Source organism: Fusarium sambucinum, chromosome II (assembly GCF_050947815.1).
Source record: "Fusarium sambucinum isolate potato_lamoka chromosome II, whole genome shotgun sequence".
NCBI classification, from domain to species: domain Eukaryota; kingdom Fungi; phylum Ascomycota; class Sordariomycetes; order Hypocreales; family Nectriaceae; genus Fusarium; species Fusarium sambucinum.
The window spans coordinates 6,290,340-6,307,165 of record NC_139293.1 but is presented as its reverse complement, the minus strand read 5'-3'; the positions used below and the strand labels follow the sequence as shown (position 1 = coordinate 6,307,165).

At 47.0% G+C, this 16,826-nt stretch overlaps 5 protein-coding genes across 5 annotated transcripts; 1 reads left to right on the top strand and 4 right to left on the bottom strand.

Annotated features, from left to right (window-relative positions):
• Positions 1-248: 248 nt before the first annotated feature.
• FSST1_009044 (uncharacterized protein) lies at positions 249-810 on the bottom strand (the record flags this gene model as incomplete). Its single annotated transcript, XM_083225983.1, has 2 exons — positions 249-581; positions 634-810. 2 exons carry the CDS (start codon positions 808-810, stop codon positions 249-251), a joined length of 510 nt encoding a protein of 169 aa, XP_083085005.1.
• Positions 811-2,180: 1,370 nt separating this feature from the next.
• Positions 2,181-3,719, bottom strand: FSST1_009043 (tRNA (uracil) methyltransferase; the record flags this gene model as incomplete). The annotated part of the gene is made up of 1 exon (XM_083225982.1): positions 2,181-3,719. The coding sequence occupies one exon, from the start codon at positions 3,717-3,719 to the stop codon at positions 2,181-2,183; it is 1,539 nt and encodes a 512-aa protein (XP_083085004.1).
• Positions 3,720-5,289: 1,570 nt separating this feature from the next.
• Positions 5,290-6,440, top strand: FSST1_009042 (translation initiation factor eIF1; the record flags this gene model as incomplete). The annotated part of the gene is made up of 5 exons (XM_083225981.1): positions 5,290-5,353; positions 5,598-5,696; positions 5,924-5,998; positions 6,150-6,242; positions 6,292-6,440. 5 exons carry the CDS (start codon positions 5,290-5,292, stop codon positions 6,438-6,440), a joined length of 480 nt encoding a protein of 159 aa, XP_083085003.1.
• A 732-nt stretch (positions 6,441-7,172) lies between these two features.
• Positions 7,173-8,264, bottom strand: FSST1_009041 (N-glycosylation protein-domain-containing protein; the record flags this gene model as incomplete). Its single annotated transcript, XM_083225980.1, has 4 exons — positions 7,173-7,418; positions 7,504-7,651; positions 7,724-7,779; positions 7,857-8,264. 4 exons carry the CDS (start codon positions 8,262-8,264, stop codon positions 7,173-7,175), a joined length of 858 nt encoding a protein of 285 aa, XP_083085002.1.
• Positions 8,265-9,113: 849 nt separating this feature from the next.
• Positions 9,114-10,624, bottom strand: FSST1_009040 (uncharacterized protein; the record flags this gene model as incomplete). The annotated part of the gene is made up of 3 exons (XM_083225979.1): positions 9,114-10,377; positions 10,442-10,498; positions 10,551-10,624. The coding sequence occupies 3 exons, from the start codon at positions 10,622-10,624 to the stop codon at positions 9,114-9,116; spliced, it is 1,395 nt and encodes a 464-aa protein (XP_083085001.1).
• Between the last annotated feature and the right edge of the window lie 6,202 nt (positions 10,625-16,826).

Here is a 16,826-nt window from a genome sequence, read left to right as displayed (position 1 = left end):
TGATTATGAACCTTGGTCTTGGGGCCGATGTCCATTCAGGTCCCAAGTTGTCGTTCAGATCCCGGCCCTGAGAAAAAGTGTTGAGATGACCGATGTCATGGAGTTCGATGAACGAAATGATAGTGATGATCGAGGTGACTGTGTAAGTGACACTTCCAACCAGTACAGCCAAACAACTGAAATTGTCATGTTTTCGAATTGAGAGACGTCGAGCAGCCTTTCTTTGGCTCACGTCCAATGCATGCCCTTCACCAGACATGATATTCGGGGTAACGCGCCGTCTGGAAGAGAATGTAGATGAATCGAACACTCCCATTCCCCTGGAATTCAAAACCCATTTCGTTCAAATGAATGACGGTGCGTGGATCCCAGTCATGGGCAACTCTGTCTTTACTTCCGCGTGGAAGTAAATCGATCTTGGCGTTGCCGTTGCTCAGAGGCACAAGCAGCGTCGTGGAATTTTCCCCTGGCCACAGTGCACTGCCCTTCTGTAGCCTGAAGGCCTCGGATCGGAAGTTTGGTTTGTTGAGATCGTTGATGACAAGGCCACAGCCAGTAGCCCACTTGGCGAGAGGTCCATTCTACAATATCTAATTAGCCAATGCCATATAAGAAGTGGAAGCTAGGACCTACCATGCCCCGAATCACTTCATCGCTAAGTTCTTCGCATAATTTTTCTAGGCCGTACGAATCCAGTCTCAGTTTCTTCTCTGCCGGTGTTGAAGTGAGGACCTCCACAATGGCTTTCTCTTGCAAAATCTTGATTTGCTCGTCGAATCGGTATATTTCGTAGCGCGGTTCCTGTGGCATGGCTTTGGGAGCAATGTGCAACAATCGGTGAGGTTAGGAGAATGCTGGTTATAATGGTGGAATGCTAGACTGGGTGGCAGAAACAGGCTGAGATAGTGAAATTTGTAAGTCAAGCGTTTAGCATACGAAGAGGGTGCGGACGGGAATAGCGCCTTTTATGCACTATATATGATAAGATATTAATTAAGTGATCGCACACACAAACGCCGAGTTGCCCACCTGAAGCAGCTGCTTTGGTTTGCTTCAACATGGGTAGTATTAGCAACCCATGATGTGTAAAGCGGCAAGGTGCCTGGGGTGAGACCAGTCGGTATATTACCCCGATAGTTACTGTGCATCTGACTTAAAAGACTCCCTCGATAAGCATTGCATTGCATTGCATTGCAGTAGTTCTATCGTTTGCTTATTCCACCCCGCGGCAGCCCGGACCCTTGTGCCGTGGGCCAGATGTCTCAGTGCCTCGCTTATAAATGAGGCAGACGGGAGTCTTGGCACAAATGGATGCTTGCAGAGGCGATTCCAACGTCAACGTTGGAGACAAACGTAGTGGATGGAGAATCCGCTTGTTATGATTTGCTCATCAGTGCGACCGGGGTGTCTAGATGTTTGCTGTAGACCCTTGCTAATGATTCATGGGTACTGATCAGCGACGGGCGAGCTGCACTCAGCCGTTGTGCATAAGAGGGCTTGCGTGATGTGTCTGCCATCTTCTGAAGTACAATAAGAATTGGGAGAGGCGCATGCTCAGCTCTTTCGTGATTGCCTGGCCATACATATGCCGCATGCCGTGTGTGAAGCACCTTCTTGACTTTCCTAACAGAAAGTTCGACTGTTGAGGTTGCCTGAGACAAAATTAGCAAGCCAGCTTATACCACTTTGGACCTAATTCTGACACTATTTATTTTTTGTATCTGGAAGCTCAGAGGTGCCCTTTTCTGTTAACCCCTAGGCTTTGCAGAGTCTGGTTTCCACATCAAGACACGGCTGCAGTACCCATGCATGCATGCATGTGCAAACGGAACGGTCACATTTCCAAGCCAATGCGGTTAATTCGTTCTGGTGTATGACGAGAGCCGTACTGTTTCGAGAGCACAGTATCGGTGGTATTGACAGTTGGTTTGTATGTTGTCTCTTCCAATATCATACCACCTTTGAAAGTCATGGATGCTGTGAATTGGCCGGAATCCATAATAGTCAGGGCGCAATTCGAAAATAGAAGAGCCCCAATCAATTGGCCGCCTTTACTCTACTCTCTTCAGACCTCATACGCGGAGCGTATGAGTAAAGTGTTGTACGTATACTATGTTTATTTGGCGTCACATCAACAAAGGCAGCGTGGATGCAGAGAACAAAATCTTGGGTTTGGTTTCTCAGTGGCCTCTTGGGGACGATTTGAGTAGTTTGGCGACATTGCTGTAGTAGCCCTGAACTCCTCCGTATTTTTGTAACACCGCATGCATATCGACTTCTCCAACGTCTTTTGTGTTTCTGCGGCCAACCAAGCCTGTGTTCCTGGTGCTTGGAATCCTCAACATTTCTGTCTCGACATCCCATCCACAGTCCTCTGCGATTTGTGCAACCCAATCAACCAACGACGCAAACGTACTCTTCGGCTTGGACTTGTCCCGTGGCGGAGGGGCTCGCCACCTATCACCCGTGAGGTTGTGGCTACAACACGGGATTGAGATGAAGGAACACTGAGATACAGCGGCAAGTATAGGTGTCCACGGTGTGAGCTCGTCGGCATGATTCGAAATGATGAAGGTACCTTTCGGGAAAATACCATCATGAACGTCTTTGGAGTCGATAGCCTTTGTACTGCCATCAAGTGTTTCCACAGGTATTATGCTGGGTAGTAGGAGCAGTTTTTGAAGAGATTGTCCAGAAGGTGAGCCTGAGAACGAAGAGTTGTATTGGGACCATGACTTGCGTTCGCGAGCGTCAAAGCCCCAGCCATCATATCCTTCAAGCTTTAGAATATGAACTAATAGACCGTTCCCGCAGCCGATGTCCACGAAACCTGGGAAATCTATTCCTCTGTACATATCTCGCCACAATTCAATGAGAAAGGCCGCTATACCTAGATCCTCAAACACGTGCTTTGCAGGATCAGTGGTCTCGAGCCAAGACTGCACTAGAGACCTGGCGTATTTGTTCTTGAGTTCAGAATACTTGTCCTGAAACCGCTCTCTGGGAACAATCACGTCGTGATGAACCCTCTTAATATAGCCTGCAGCCGCGCCGTGACCATGCTTATGGATAGTTTGAAGCAAGTGGTAGGCAATTCTACCGAGTTTGACTTTGTCAACCTCTTCGCCATCTTCTTCAGCGTCAAATGGTAGGAAATGGACGGATATGGTGCCTGTCTCTGTGCCTTGATCCCATTCGTGAAGCTGACAGATGCCTTTGACCTTGGGATGATAAAAAGGCAGCTTTGCTGCAGAAGATGCATGTGGCATATACAAGACAAGAGATTGCATTAAACCAATTTGCCCGCCAGAGTCCAATCCCCCTGTGCCAGGATGGGATTGATAGAATGAGCACGTCTGATCCAAGGGAGCATCACGAAGAGTGTTTCGTGGTATCAGCCGACGCACCATGGTTCTTTGACGATCGAACCCCGTGAAGTCTCGAATGCGGGGGCTGTCCTCGGTGGTTTTGACATCTGCAGGAACAGGAGGGTGGGTGCTCTCATCATGGATGATATCTGCGCGGAAGAGCCATTTAGAGTTGAGGTTTGGGTTCTCGACAAGATTGAGCATAATCTTGTCGAAGTGCCGAGTCTCAAATGTGCATGTGTGGCGGCACATAGGTATCCAGCTTGCTTCGCCGCATCGTTCACGGAGCAAGGGCAATGATCCTGGAGGATATTCTTCAGGCTCAAATGGAGCCTTCTTCCGATTTTCCATTCTCAGTCAAGAACCGTGGGCGGAAGAGTTGCCGATACGACCGGATATGCAGGCTGGAATGATGGCCCATACGAAGATTTAAGAGTGGTGAGATACTGTCCTTTCGGAAGAGGTGTACAGCGCGGCAGGTCTATGCGCGTCAACGTTTACGGTGACAACCACCGTTATGATGAAATGGAACTTCGATTCAGGCCGTCTAAATATAATCAGGTCGGTTGTTGATGCCGTCCATGTGGTAACGGACAAAAGATGTGTCCAGGTCGCTCTCGGAATAAGGCTAGCTGTCAGACCCTAGCATCAAGGCAGTTGAAGCCCCAAAGTTTCGGCCCTGGCAAGCAAGGTGGTGTGTGTTCAAGGTCCAGAGCAAAACGAAACACCAGTGAATTGTAGCGGATTACGTTAAAAACAATGGATCTGCTCCAAGATAGATCTGGGGAATATGAAGATAAAGTGGCGGCTAGAAAATACATAACTACAGGAAATGTTAGGCTAGGTGACTGGCTAGAACGTGCCTACCCTATATTTTTTGAGCTTTCTGACTTCCAGTAATACTCACATGTGATGGATGTTGTTGTCCATTATCTTGATTCGTTTTTGATCTTGTATGTTATTTCACCAGATCTAATATTGGATTCGAGTTGGTATGTCGCAAGGCGAGCTTAATAATCTCGATGCTTCTACAACAATACATCGCATCTAACAGATCATATGCCTTGCAGCTTGTTCCTACCTATTGCATCATCATATGGAGTCCAATTACCTATTCATGATTGCATCGGGCAAAGGCAAATGGCTGATTGCAACACTAAAATCAGGAAAAAGACGAGAACATCTCAGTGAACATCCTTTGAACCTGTAAGAACTCATGCTCTGAGAAAAGAGTCATTTTTTACATGATTGTCCTAAGGTACTAGTAGATACCTACATCATGACTCTCTGTGCGTCACAAGGAAGGTCCGGGTGACTTGCAGATGGCTGGTTGTAAGCGCCAACTTTACGCCGCAGTTTTCAGGCGAACAAGGAATGCAGAGGCCAGTGTCATCAAATATCACGATACAATATGACATGATGTAGATAGCTGTTCGATTGTGAGCTTTGTACGTTTCCCGGAATACAGGGCCTGGCCCAGGTTAGTATCTGAAAGTGCAGTGCCGCAAGGTACCCGCCAGAGCCTGAAGCTTAGATCGCCCAAACCATTACTGTATGCCCAACTTGAGGATAAGACATTTGCCGTTTTCGACGGCTTCCCCGAAATGGGAAGATCAAATTAGATAGCGGCTGGAACCTAGTCTTGCATTGGTTGGACTATGCACTATTGTGTGAGACAGTGGCTATGGTAGCTTCGTCAGAGAGCACTTAGAAGACTGAGCTGAACAAGGCTGTAGGGGCCCGTTATTGAGCAACAGCCTGAGAATCCCGGCTTCTTATTTCTTTTGCTGGTATTTTTGAGTTAGTGTTGCGATAAAAACAAACAAATGCATGCATGTATCTACTAATCTGTATTCCTGCCCGTGTTACCGCCCAGCCACTGACTGTGTGGTTCAAAGCCCCCATTCATGGATGACAGTGGATGGCTGCCGAAAACATCTCACAAGGCTTTCTGCCTGAAAGGTTAGGCAGAAGTAACCCTCACCGTGTGCTTCTTCCCTCTCACCCTTTCCACCGGGCCTCCCACCAAAGCTAAACGACTTACTCATCTTTGCCCCTCCCCCTTCTACCAAATTCCCATTCCCTTTCTTCTCCCTACAACGTCACCAACACAAATACCCGCAAACTCCCAAAGACTTTGCATCTCGCAAATCGTCGCAAGACATATTCATCCCTCGTACCCAAACCAATACTCTCGATACCTATACAGCGAGGCGCTATTCTAGCCAGCGGTCGCTGAACACATCCTCAACCCTTTTACAAAACCCATTTCCCAAGGTAACCCCAGTACCTCCGAGTTTATGTCCATCGAAAATCTCAAGACCTACGGTAAGCCTCTTTGCTGTTCCCATGAGGGATACCCTGTTTTCCCTACCAAGACCGCCTTTTTGCTTGTGCAGCTCCCTTCGACCCGACCCCTGGACTGAACTCGGCGTCTTGTCTTATCGTCCTGTACCTGCATTTGCTGGTGTTAAGCCACATGTCAATTCTCCACTCGGCCGCCATGTCTATCAATAAATCTGAAGAACACGATAACTAACTGCCTCGCTCAATAGACCCCTTCGCCGAAGCCGACGAGGACACCGGAGAAACCAAGCAGACGCAGAATTACATCCATATACGCATTCAGCGTAAGTTACCCGCCCAGTCACCCCAACCTCTGTCGCTTTCGAATCACATACACCGCAATTTCACGAGACATTGCTGGATGGTTATGTGGATTCATGCCACAGCTGTTTGTGGAAATCGTCACGTATGCGCACACTGCTAACGGGTCTCTAGAGCGTAATGGACGTAAGACTTTGACCACTGTCCAGGGTCTCCCCAAGAAGTTTGACCAGAAGAAGATTCTCAAGGTCATTAAGAAGAAATTTGGTAAGCGACACATCTGCTGGTTCCTGCCACTCTAGCTAACACGACACAGCCTGCAATGGCACCATCGTCAACGACTCCGAGATGGGAGAGGTGATCCAGCTCCAGGGTGATCAGCGTAAAGATGTTCAGGATTTTCTTGTCGATAAGAAGGAAGGCCTCGAGCTAGACGCCAAGACCATCAAGGTCCACGGTTTCTAAAGCTCTGCATGCCCCGTCGTCCTGTCAGTCGCCGTTCCCGGGCGTCTTGACGTAGAGGGACAGGGATGCATGGCCACCTCGGCTTGTGCCTTTTCCGGACGTGTCCTCTTGCTCTTGCAACAGACACACCGAGGCTCGGCTCCGATTACTCTAGGACGACGGGCATCCACTCAGGGCGAGCTTTTGCTCCTGGTGGCTTTTTGGAAGAGTATTTATTCTATGCTGCACGTTCTGTGGCGGGTAGGAACCGTATTCGACATCTACCTTGCTTACGTGCACGAGGACGAGGCTACGGGCAAAGCATCTGTTTATTAAACATGGCTTGTCAGTCGCTCGTTAGTCAGATGTGTCTACATGGGCAAGCCCCGCAGTAGTCTCAGGCAAATACAATGTCGATTCCGAATTCGAACGTGTCTCAAATTTAATGTGATTGTATCCTAGTTTATGTCGCAGTTGACGTCAGGTCCCACGTGGGACAATCGGGCTATGTTGACCGAACTCCATCTGTTTTTCTCGTGACTTTTTGAATCATGGGTTGCCAGCACTATGTAAAAGAAGTATTTCACACCACACCCTGAATAACGGCGGGTTGGAGAAGTTCAATCCGGCGCAGATAATGCAAGAAAGGAATATGATAGTCGCTACAAATCAGTCGCTTGTTCGTCATACTGCCTCTACGAGCAGAGTGCTACTGGGCGCACAAGAGCACATATACATACAGCATGGGATGTGCTACAAGTCGCTGTGTTGTTCAACGCTCCCCCTGACTTGAGCGACCACGCGTGATGCTTCGTCCCATGCGCGCCGCCCATTAGTTACTATTGGCATCTGAGGGTATTCGGGCGTAAACTGGTGCATGTGCGCCAGTAGAGTCACCATACTAAAGAAACTGGCTATAGAAAAAACGTTGATAGATGTCGACGTCTCCTTGCGGATGTTGATCTTTTGGTGGGTGATGTGGTACATCACGGTCAGAGTCTGCGGCGTAGCTTGTCAGTGAACCCGTCTGTTAATTGCGGTGAATGCCCCATATGTCGCGTGTGCGGGGGGAAGGAGAGCGTACCGTGGCTATGCCAATCCAGCCTGGGAGAAAGAGGCGAGGGTCTTCAAAACCACCCGCGATGGAGAGAACAACTTGGGTGAGATAAGCGTTACAAATGTTGGTCGTGAGAAGCCGAACCATGGTCGCTTGAGGAGTATAGTTGATGAGCCTGTACATTGGTCAATATGGTATTGTGTCGCGAGACCAATTTAGCTGGACGTGTCAAGGAAGCCAACCATACCATCTGGACATTAGACAGTCTGTAAAGAAGAACGAAAGATATCCCGACGCAAAACACTAAACTAGCATATCAGCACAGCTCTTTCCTTGACATCTTTTGTCCGGATCTTGTTCAGGACATATCCCACACGCACCCATATCGTTGCAAGCCCAGTTTCAGTCAGGGCGTACCGCGCATCTTGCTCGACACTCATAGCCACAGATCCTCCCGCCGTCGAGGGCACAACAACGACTATTTCTGGCCCTGGCAGGATACGCAAGAGCAGCTGAACAGCAGAAGGTAGTCCCCACCACAACGCTGGCAGGATGGAGATCAGCCGTAGAGCAAAGAGCCAAGGATGCCATGGCGTAGGGACGTTGAGGACGACAGCTACGCGCGGCTGAAGGAGAGACGGGTGTACAGGAGGAGCGTCATCCGAAGCTATCGTCGTTGTCGTGGGCTGTGGCGGGGAAGATTTGATCGTGTTCGAAGTCACGGACGTAAGCGGTTGTGGGAGATGGCCGGTGGAAGAGCCCCGACGAATGGGGGGAGGATTGCCCATCTCACGTCTGACGTTTCAGGCCATTTGTAGCAATACAAAAAGCTGACTGTGTGGGAGAGTTGGAAGAGAATAGAAGAGGCGAGAGAAGTTGGGTGGACGCAAGGGCGGGGGGGTAATCTACCTGGACAGGTACTCTAGGTAGGTAGCTGTTGGCGATGCGATGGCGTCAAAGAGGACATGGAAGCTGCCTGCCTCCAGATTGAACTCAGCGTCTAACAGGGGTCGTGGGGGGAAAGTGCGCCAAGGTTTCTCGCCAAGTGGGAACACTGAGCCAATTTGGACGTGGCCGCAGGGTATCGAAATCTTAGGTGATGTTTGCCGGAGAGACGAAATTAGTAAGTCAGTTTGTACGAACAACAAGCACAGTGTTAAGCTGGCTTATTTTTGTAAGGCAAAGCTAAGAGGCCATCTTTTCTGTTCCTCCCTAGGTAGTGGGTACTCCATCACGCCCATGGGTTAGGGTTAAGATGAAGCATGGGTACTTCATCCGCTCGTGTATATCAGATTGGATGTCTAGGATGTGACATCGACGCAGGTATGAGGATGGGAAGCTTGCAGGCTCCTGGAACTTCTCGTGGCGATCCTCATGGCGAGTTGTCTGGAAGCATCTCATCGTGGCATTGGCGGCGTTCGCGAATGGCATACAATTCTCTTGGGCATGCAGTTCTTTCTGACACTAATAACTTGTCTTCCTGTGCTTGACCTGCCCGTTTTCTCTACTGCAGCTGATATCCACCTTGCCACGTACATCCAAGCGACCCTGAACTCCTGGATCGCTGACAGATAACGCCACAAATGACAAATCCTTTCCCTTTCATACATAAATAGTATAGCTTTTGGTCTTCATCACTAGCTCGCATTGGAGCTAGAATCGACGTCATGTCTGGATCGTTTTGAAGGCACGTTGCTGTGATCTTGTGTAGCTTCTGCCGAGATACTCTCAAAACGAGAACGTTTCTTGCGTTCGCCTTGCTGCAACCCACCATATTCACTTATCGATGAGGTACAGGATGAGGCGACGTCAGTACCCTGGTCGTCACTCTCATCGCTGTCAGTTTCTGTGAGCATGTCGCTTTCCAAAGCCAGAGGCATTGTTGAACATGAAAGTCCAAGATCCTTTTCGATCAACGGTATTTGTTGCTGTACCCAACGTAGAAGTATCCAATGACGTTGAGCTCCGGCTCTTGCTTCTCTGTAAGTCAATGTGCTATCTCGATATTTTTTAATTGTATCGACCCGATGCTGAAGACGATCGAATGCCTCAATGGCAGAGTCGAGCTTGGCTTGGGCTTCGAACAGTTTACGCTGCGTTTTGGGCCCCCTCAAAGATGGATCTAATGTATCCCTTTCTGCTAACAGAACCTCCGAGCTGGCGGCCTCAACAGCTTGTCGTAAACTCGTCCTCTCGTCATCATGTAAGGACGCATACTGAACAGTCTCCACTAGACTTTGACACTCGTGAGGATGCAATATTTTGGAGTCGACAACAGTTTTCCAAGCAGTTTTGTAATTTTGATGATACCGGTTGTACCATGAGTATCTTTTGGACTCAGATAGCTCAAAGCATAGATACTCGAGCCATTGTGATAGAGTATCCTGGTCTTTCGTATCTTGCTTCATCTGAAGCGCTGTAAGTGATGATTGCTTGTATAGTCGTCGAGTACATCGCGCCAAGTATTCTCTGAACACGTCTGAGTTTCGTCTCACCCTCTTTTGATAGCGGCAGAACAGATCCCACCTTTCTAGTTGCCGTTCAAACACCCTCCATTGTTCTTTGTCTGACCCATTGGAGTCATGTCTCCAATACTGAAGAAGTTCCTCGTAGTTGCCTGGGTTTGTTACAACTTGGTCGATGAGCGTCCTTGAGTACCATGGGCGTCCTCCAGCGTTAACTAGCAGGTCGTAGAACGCCTTTTCATCTTTAACGTCATTAATTCTCTGTTCGTTGAGTGAATCTGCGCAATTGACTTGAGTTTGTAAAGAGCTTCTTCCCGGATTGGTGTTGCACTGGAGATCCGAAGCCCACAACTGGAGCATGTCTATATAGCTGTCGGATTTGTCGACCGGGCGTACTACATTGGAAATGTCTGGTAGGCGGTCACAATAAAGAACCCTGTTGTGCCGTTAGGAAATGACCTAGTCAAGTAGAAATGATTGTGATCAATGGGGTATCGTACTGTACACCATCTCTCATCCAGCGAGTGACATTGTCCTGCCCTAAAGTACCAAGAGATCTGGTCTTCATGTCAGTCATGCTTGAAGAAAAGAGCATCCTGTCAGACTCACGATTGCTGATCATTCTTTCCATCGTTTCCAGTCCAGTTAACAGCCTTAAAGGTCGGACCCATCGACTGGTTCATTGATGCAAAGAGAAGTTCCGGGGTGCGTATTGTTGGTTCGAGTGAGGGATTGCGATTTCAAGATTTGTTTTTTCCTTCTTTCTCGTTTGCTCAGAGTGTGACGACAGAACTATACACACACTGTTCCAGTTGTGATCGGATAGAAGCAATGCGTGGCGTTGTACAAGGTTTGGTGTTTGCAGATGGGAGATTGGGTCAAGTTGTGTATGGCAGTTGAGAAGTGCAGCAAGCATAAGTGTATTCATGCGTCACAGATGCAGTAAATGGGTGAGACGACATGAAGAGAAAATAAGCTGGATCGTGAACGAGAATGAGGCTAAGACTCCTCATAATGGGCCGTTGGGCCAATATGGTACTTGCCTGTACCTTGGTTATCTCATTTTCCCTTTCATTTCAGTGTGAGTAGGGAAGTTGCATGTCAAGTTGCACGCACGTACCTGCTTGCTGCTTGGCTTGTCGCAGGTTCTGATTTAATGGATGGAAAGCGCGGCCCAAATACCATTCGTCCCCTGTATACCTAAGTTAGCACGGGCAGGCCCGGGGACACCCATGATCCGCGCCCTGCAGCGACAAAGGCAGCTACGGATGTCTACCCGCCAGTAGCGTCGGCCAACTCCCATTGGTTGCTGACATGGTGTTTTGACGGAGGGGGTCTGCTGTGGAGAAGGAATTGCCCTGGAACTCTTGATTCTTATAAATGACACTCATCTTTACCATTGCCGCGGGTTAAGCGCCAGAAAGTTCTAGTTGAACTGTCAAACCGCTTAGCTTGATGCAACCCTGTCTCATTCTCTCCGGAACCCGTGTTGAACTGAACGATGCCCATGCTGATTACTAGCATCAACATCATCGTCATCATCATGCCGGCATTGCCCTGCCATGCCCTGGTCCTTGATTGCCATACCCCACGCATGTACAGGACCGTAAAGAGCATGCAGCTTGCCTACTACCTAGCTACCTAGTCTTCGGTGTTCCTACATGGTCTTGTGATCTTTACTGCACGTCGACTTGTCGGGAAGTTGGCTATTAGAGGGAGGTTTTACTTGGAAACTTCAATGTTACATCATTGCAACTTGCCTCTTCCAAGTAACGCATCCATCTGACTGTCCCCCTTACCTAGTATCTGCTGTCGTTCATTTTGGGCCTCATCAGTGACTCCATAAAGTGGGAACCGAGGCCCTTGCCTTCCAGTATCTCGAAGCGCCATAACCGCACGATAATCACGGCATTATGCCAGAGACTGTGTGTTAGACACAGACAAATGCCACCTGGACAGATCGTCCGTTGATTGCCCTACTAATCTCTCTTTTCGCATTGAAAACTCAGGTGTAACCTGCATGCCCTTCATAACGCCTGCATGGGTACTTGCGCTCATTATCTTGCCCACAGACTTGTGTCACGGAAAAGTAGCTAGCTTGTTACGCAATGACGAGATGTTATTGTTTTGGTATCGATTCAGTGACTGGTAGATGTATTCGACCAGCTTTAGTGAATATATAACCAAGAGAACACCAGTGTTTTTGTCTTAGTAGTGGTCTTCTAGTCCTCCGCCTGTGACGATAAGAGAGTAGCGAATAATGTGGAGGATATTCGTGCATCTTGACGTGTCATAGCATGGTCAGTGCCAGAACAAACAAGCAATTCTATCTGATTCATGCAAAGTCAATACTCAGCCCGCAATTGACTCAACATACATGGAGATAGTGAAACTGAATGTGGAGCTGTCTTGGCTTTCTTTTGTTCCAACGATTCAGAGACTAGCGTCAGTTGGTAAGTTCCAGTTTGATCTCTGCCCTACAGCTCTCAAGGCTCAAGTTGACCAACGATAATCGATGGTATCTCAGTTGTGCTCTGACTCTTCTACACCCTCATAACAAACTCTCTTGCTACTGTTATAGTTGCCTATCGAGTAGATCTCAGACTCTACCTATCTGTAAGACGAGACCTTCTTAACCAATCCTGCCCTGCGCCTTGCCGGCCAATACCTAAAATGGACGGGGGTTGCCTGGAAATAGGGACACTAATCTAGCATTGAAACGCATTTGATCATATTAGTATTAGTGGCGACCGCCAATTGGCAAGAAGCTGACTTCTCGTGATGCTTCGACTACTAAGAGCTTGAAGCATGTGGCTTGTATAATTGAATCCCAATCCGATAGTCAGAAACTGTCAATAGATTTCAAGAAACTTTGGATAGTTGAAGATACAGGGAATTGTTATCTCGCTATGCTCAAAGACCCTGTTGGAGACTTCTCGTAGATAAGTCTGCTCCCACTTTGTGAGTAAGTTTTTCTGAGACTGTCATATATAACGCACTAACAGCGCAAACATGACCAATAATATATACGCTCCAGTATCCCTGGAGCGCTTAAAATAAGGTGTGCAAAAGTTTGTATTGTTCAATTTTGTCTGCTCGAGAAAATATTGTCGAATATGTATCGGGGTAGGAATTCCAACAACATTTTCGTTTAGTCTAAAACCCAGATGTTAGCCAATATTATCTATCCAAGACTCGAGAGCATACTTCTTGCTCTTCATTTTGAATTTTGGGAAGTTTACTAAACGAAAGGTGAAAGATATATATCCCTTAAGGTTCGAATACTTGGTCGTCGACCGTTCTAGAGATGGCATGTCTGGAAGGGTCTTGTCAGTATCTTTGTCTGCCTGGCATACGCTTCGTTGATGTTGCCAGCCGAGTCTATTATGTTGCATGCAAGTATAAATTCGAAAAGTATGGATAATTACTGCTTCGTTGGTTAGTATTCTTTTCAAATTGTCGACGAAACCATCCTGGTGCATCCTTTGAAGACTCACTCTGGATCTAAAACTCGGAATCTTTTCCATCAATGAAGACATGATTGAGATGTTTCTTCTGTTCAAGTACAATAGTGCTGAAGAATTGAAGCTCTATACTGAGAGTCTTCTAGCAAATTCTGTTGAGCCGCCGAATTACGGCAGGTTTCGTTCTCAGAGATATTTTCAAAGTCGAAGGCATTCCACAATGAGATCATGCGTTCATCGTTGGTAGATCGCAATATTGTATAATTCGTCGGTTGGACATTTTGACAAGGCTTTTGACTATCGAGCCGTAATTGTTAGTACTTTGTAACTTTCAAGTTCAATATTCATGTGATCGCGGCATGGTCTTGATCAGGGTCAAGAACATACAAGAATAGGAGATGAATGGGACAAGGCGCTCCAAGTCTCCTGTATAAGTAGTATTTATACTGCGCTTTCTTGTTACAGTAATTGAACTGTAGACAATGCCAGCCTAGGACAGTCTGCTTTAAACCTCGTGTACGGTTGACTCAAAGCTGGGCGGTCGGGATATGTCCCCTGGCACTAACTGTTCACTCGTGAATATAACTTCCGATGTCAATTGGATGTTCTTAAATAGCTTCTATGTGCCGGATCTACATACCAAGACTAGTTTCCAAGATTTTCGATGCAGCTTTCACCCAGGGGGTGTTACCGAAAGGGTTCAAATCAGGGCCCTAGCAGCGTTTGATTCTTTTCGTGGATTCAACAAGCAAAGAAGCTTCAGTACTCCAAGGTAGCATATTATGCCACTCGGGAGTTCTGATGACGGTCGGCGTATATCGTAATGGTACAGTGTATGCGTTCTAGAGATAGAACTCCTGAGAAGTGGTCAGCTGAAATAGTCATATCAGTTAAACAAACAAACATGACCGTGAAAGGCGTGAACTCCTGTAGTTGGCAATGCATTCAACCAGTGTAATAGTGCTTAGTTCTTGCAGGGACACACTGCAATACACAATGCCAATTCCCACAAGTTTCAGCAGATATAGGAGCTCGCACACCGAATTTATGATGGTTGATGATATTACTAAGATAAAATATTTAGTATGACAAATATTCTTGGACTGTTACTTTCCCATGGTGCTTTGCAATTGACTGGGCTTTCTGAAAAGCAGTTGATAGTATCTTGAGTTCGTCCGGTACATTGGCAATATTCGTGTTTTGAGGTAAGAAAAGAGCCCAGCGCTCTGGTTTTATCAAAAGGAAGTCGGATATCTGAGTTCCACAAGTATAGTTCCTAGGACAAAGGTTACTGTCAGACTACATGTAGGGCCAAAGGCTTGAAATGATAAACTCGCCGGGTTTGTAGGGAATAGCGAGTCCGTAATTCTAAGTCATGGGCTACAAGGGTCATTTCTTGCCTTCTATCGACATTCAGAAGCATAACCCACTGCATAAAGACTTGCGGGTAATGTTCCAGTATTGACTTGCGTTTTGCTGGTTGTTTCGTGCGCTCGAGTGTTCGGAAGGGCCTCTTCCTAGACCATGGATTAGTTACTGCATCGTTTTATGCCATCTTAGTTCTACATACATGGATTAGTTACCCATGACGCTTCGATGGACCCGAGGATTAACACCAGTGTGTCATTGGTGTTGTAGTGGCGTTGAGATCCGGACAATAGGATTGACCGCCATTTCGGTTTTCTCTGCAACCACAAGATCTAAAACTCCGCTCTTGGTAGTTTCTGAGGCTTTGTGGGACCTAGTATCTGATGGTAGGACTTTCAAGATTGTTTTCCGAAGCCTTCAACAGTAGATGGCGGCACTCGTGGGCGCCTGGCGTCTGCTACTAAAGCAAGACGGCAGACGTTTGAGCGTTCTCATCTGAGCCGCCGTATGTGTACTCCGGGAAGCTCGTAGATAAGATTCTGAAGATACTATACTAGTGGTAACGGACCATTCTTTGGTAAAAGGATACTGCTGGCGGCTTCGGAGATCGGTCATGTTGAGTTGGATTGAGTTCGCATATGAATTTGCGCCCCTGGCATTCGATTCGATAGACCATAAAGAGCCCTGCGATAGCGCGAAGTCAGTTGAAGGTATTCGGATGATTATTGAACTGACTGGTCAGTCTTGGGTGCTATTTAATGCATACATGAGGAGGCAGAGCCGAGTGTTGTAAGAAGTAATTTGGCACTACCTTGTATCTTGAAAATGCTCTCCGGGACAGGACGATATGAGCGATTCAAAAGTAATGTTATTAGACTGGCGTCTCTTGAAATATTGTTGGGAAACCATAGTTCGTTTAGGATTCCAGTTAAGGTCGTGCATGGTAGAATCAGGTAGGGCAGGGAAATTGCTAAGAGGGCAATGTTTTTACACGGGCGTAAACCACCAAAGTAATCCCTATGGATAATGAGAATAATGCTTCAAGTATAATCCCAGCTAATTCGACAGACGATGTCAAGATTTATGGGCGAGTGTTTGGTATGAATTAACAATCTTTTGTTACAGTTACTTTGATATTCTATAGTTTTTTGCTGTACCACTATTTGCCAATGTTACCTCTGAGCAAAACATAGTCCAAGGAGATGCATGCAAACATACCATGCGTGGATCCTACTGCGAAAGTGTGATCCAATGTATTTCCTGGTAGTGTGCAGCCATGTACTACATATTTGGAACTCTCTTTGTTACCAAAAGATTATTGGAATCAGACATCCGATAGTAACTATAGAGATAGGCTCCATGCAAAAGTCTTTGGGTTGGTTTGGTTTATCTGTAGTGATTGATGGTGGCCTATCTTTCCACAGTTACAGCACCTGTCTTTGACTATAGAATAGCACCGAGATCTCTTTATCGCTACGATTGCCCAACAACGATTTGAAGATGGAATACTGTCAGCAGAGTCGTTGTGTATAGCGTTGATAAGACATATCAAATCGCCCATGGCTTCATAGAAAGTCCCCTTCCTACTAGTGAGTGCTTTGTAGTGTCAGTTTCGGTAATTCTTCCACTGACACCTGTCGCACAAGTAGCTAAGATGGTTTTCTACGCCCGAGTTATTGTGTTTCAGTTTCGTCTAGTGCCTGGCCCCTTAGCCAGTGACTCTCTCGCCCACTACAGCACCACCACTCCCCTACTGTTGTCCCCATAGACACCAAGAAACAAGGCATACCATAGCATCGTATAGTTCGCTGTAAGTCATGTTCTTTCCAGTCACTTGTATAGTATCGTTTCCCTTTAAATAGAATCATACTGTCTTATTACCAGGAAGATATTGCTTGTCTGCACTCCCAATGCTATTCAGTTTTCCCCTGTGTCATCTCGAAATAGCATATTGTGATCTCCGTGTTGTCTCCCGACACATAGCTATAGATCATACATGTAGCGGAGAAAGTATTCCCCGCCCATCCCGTCGCCTTACAAGTTCTCGTGGTCG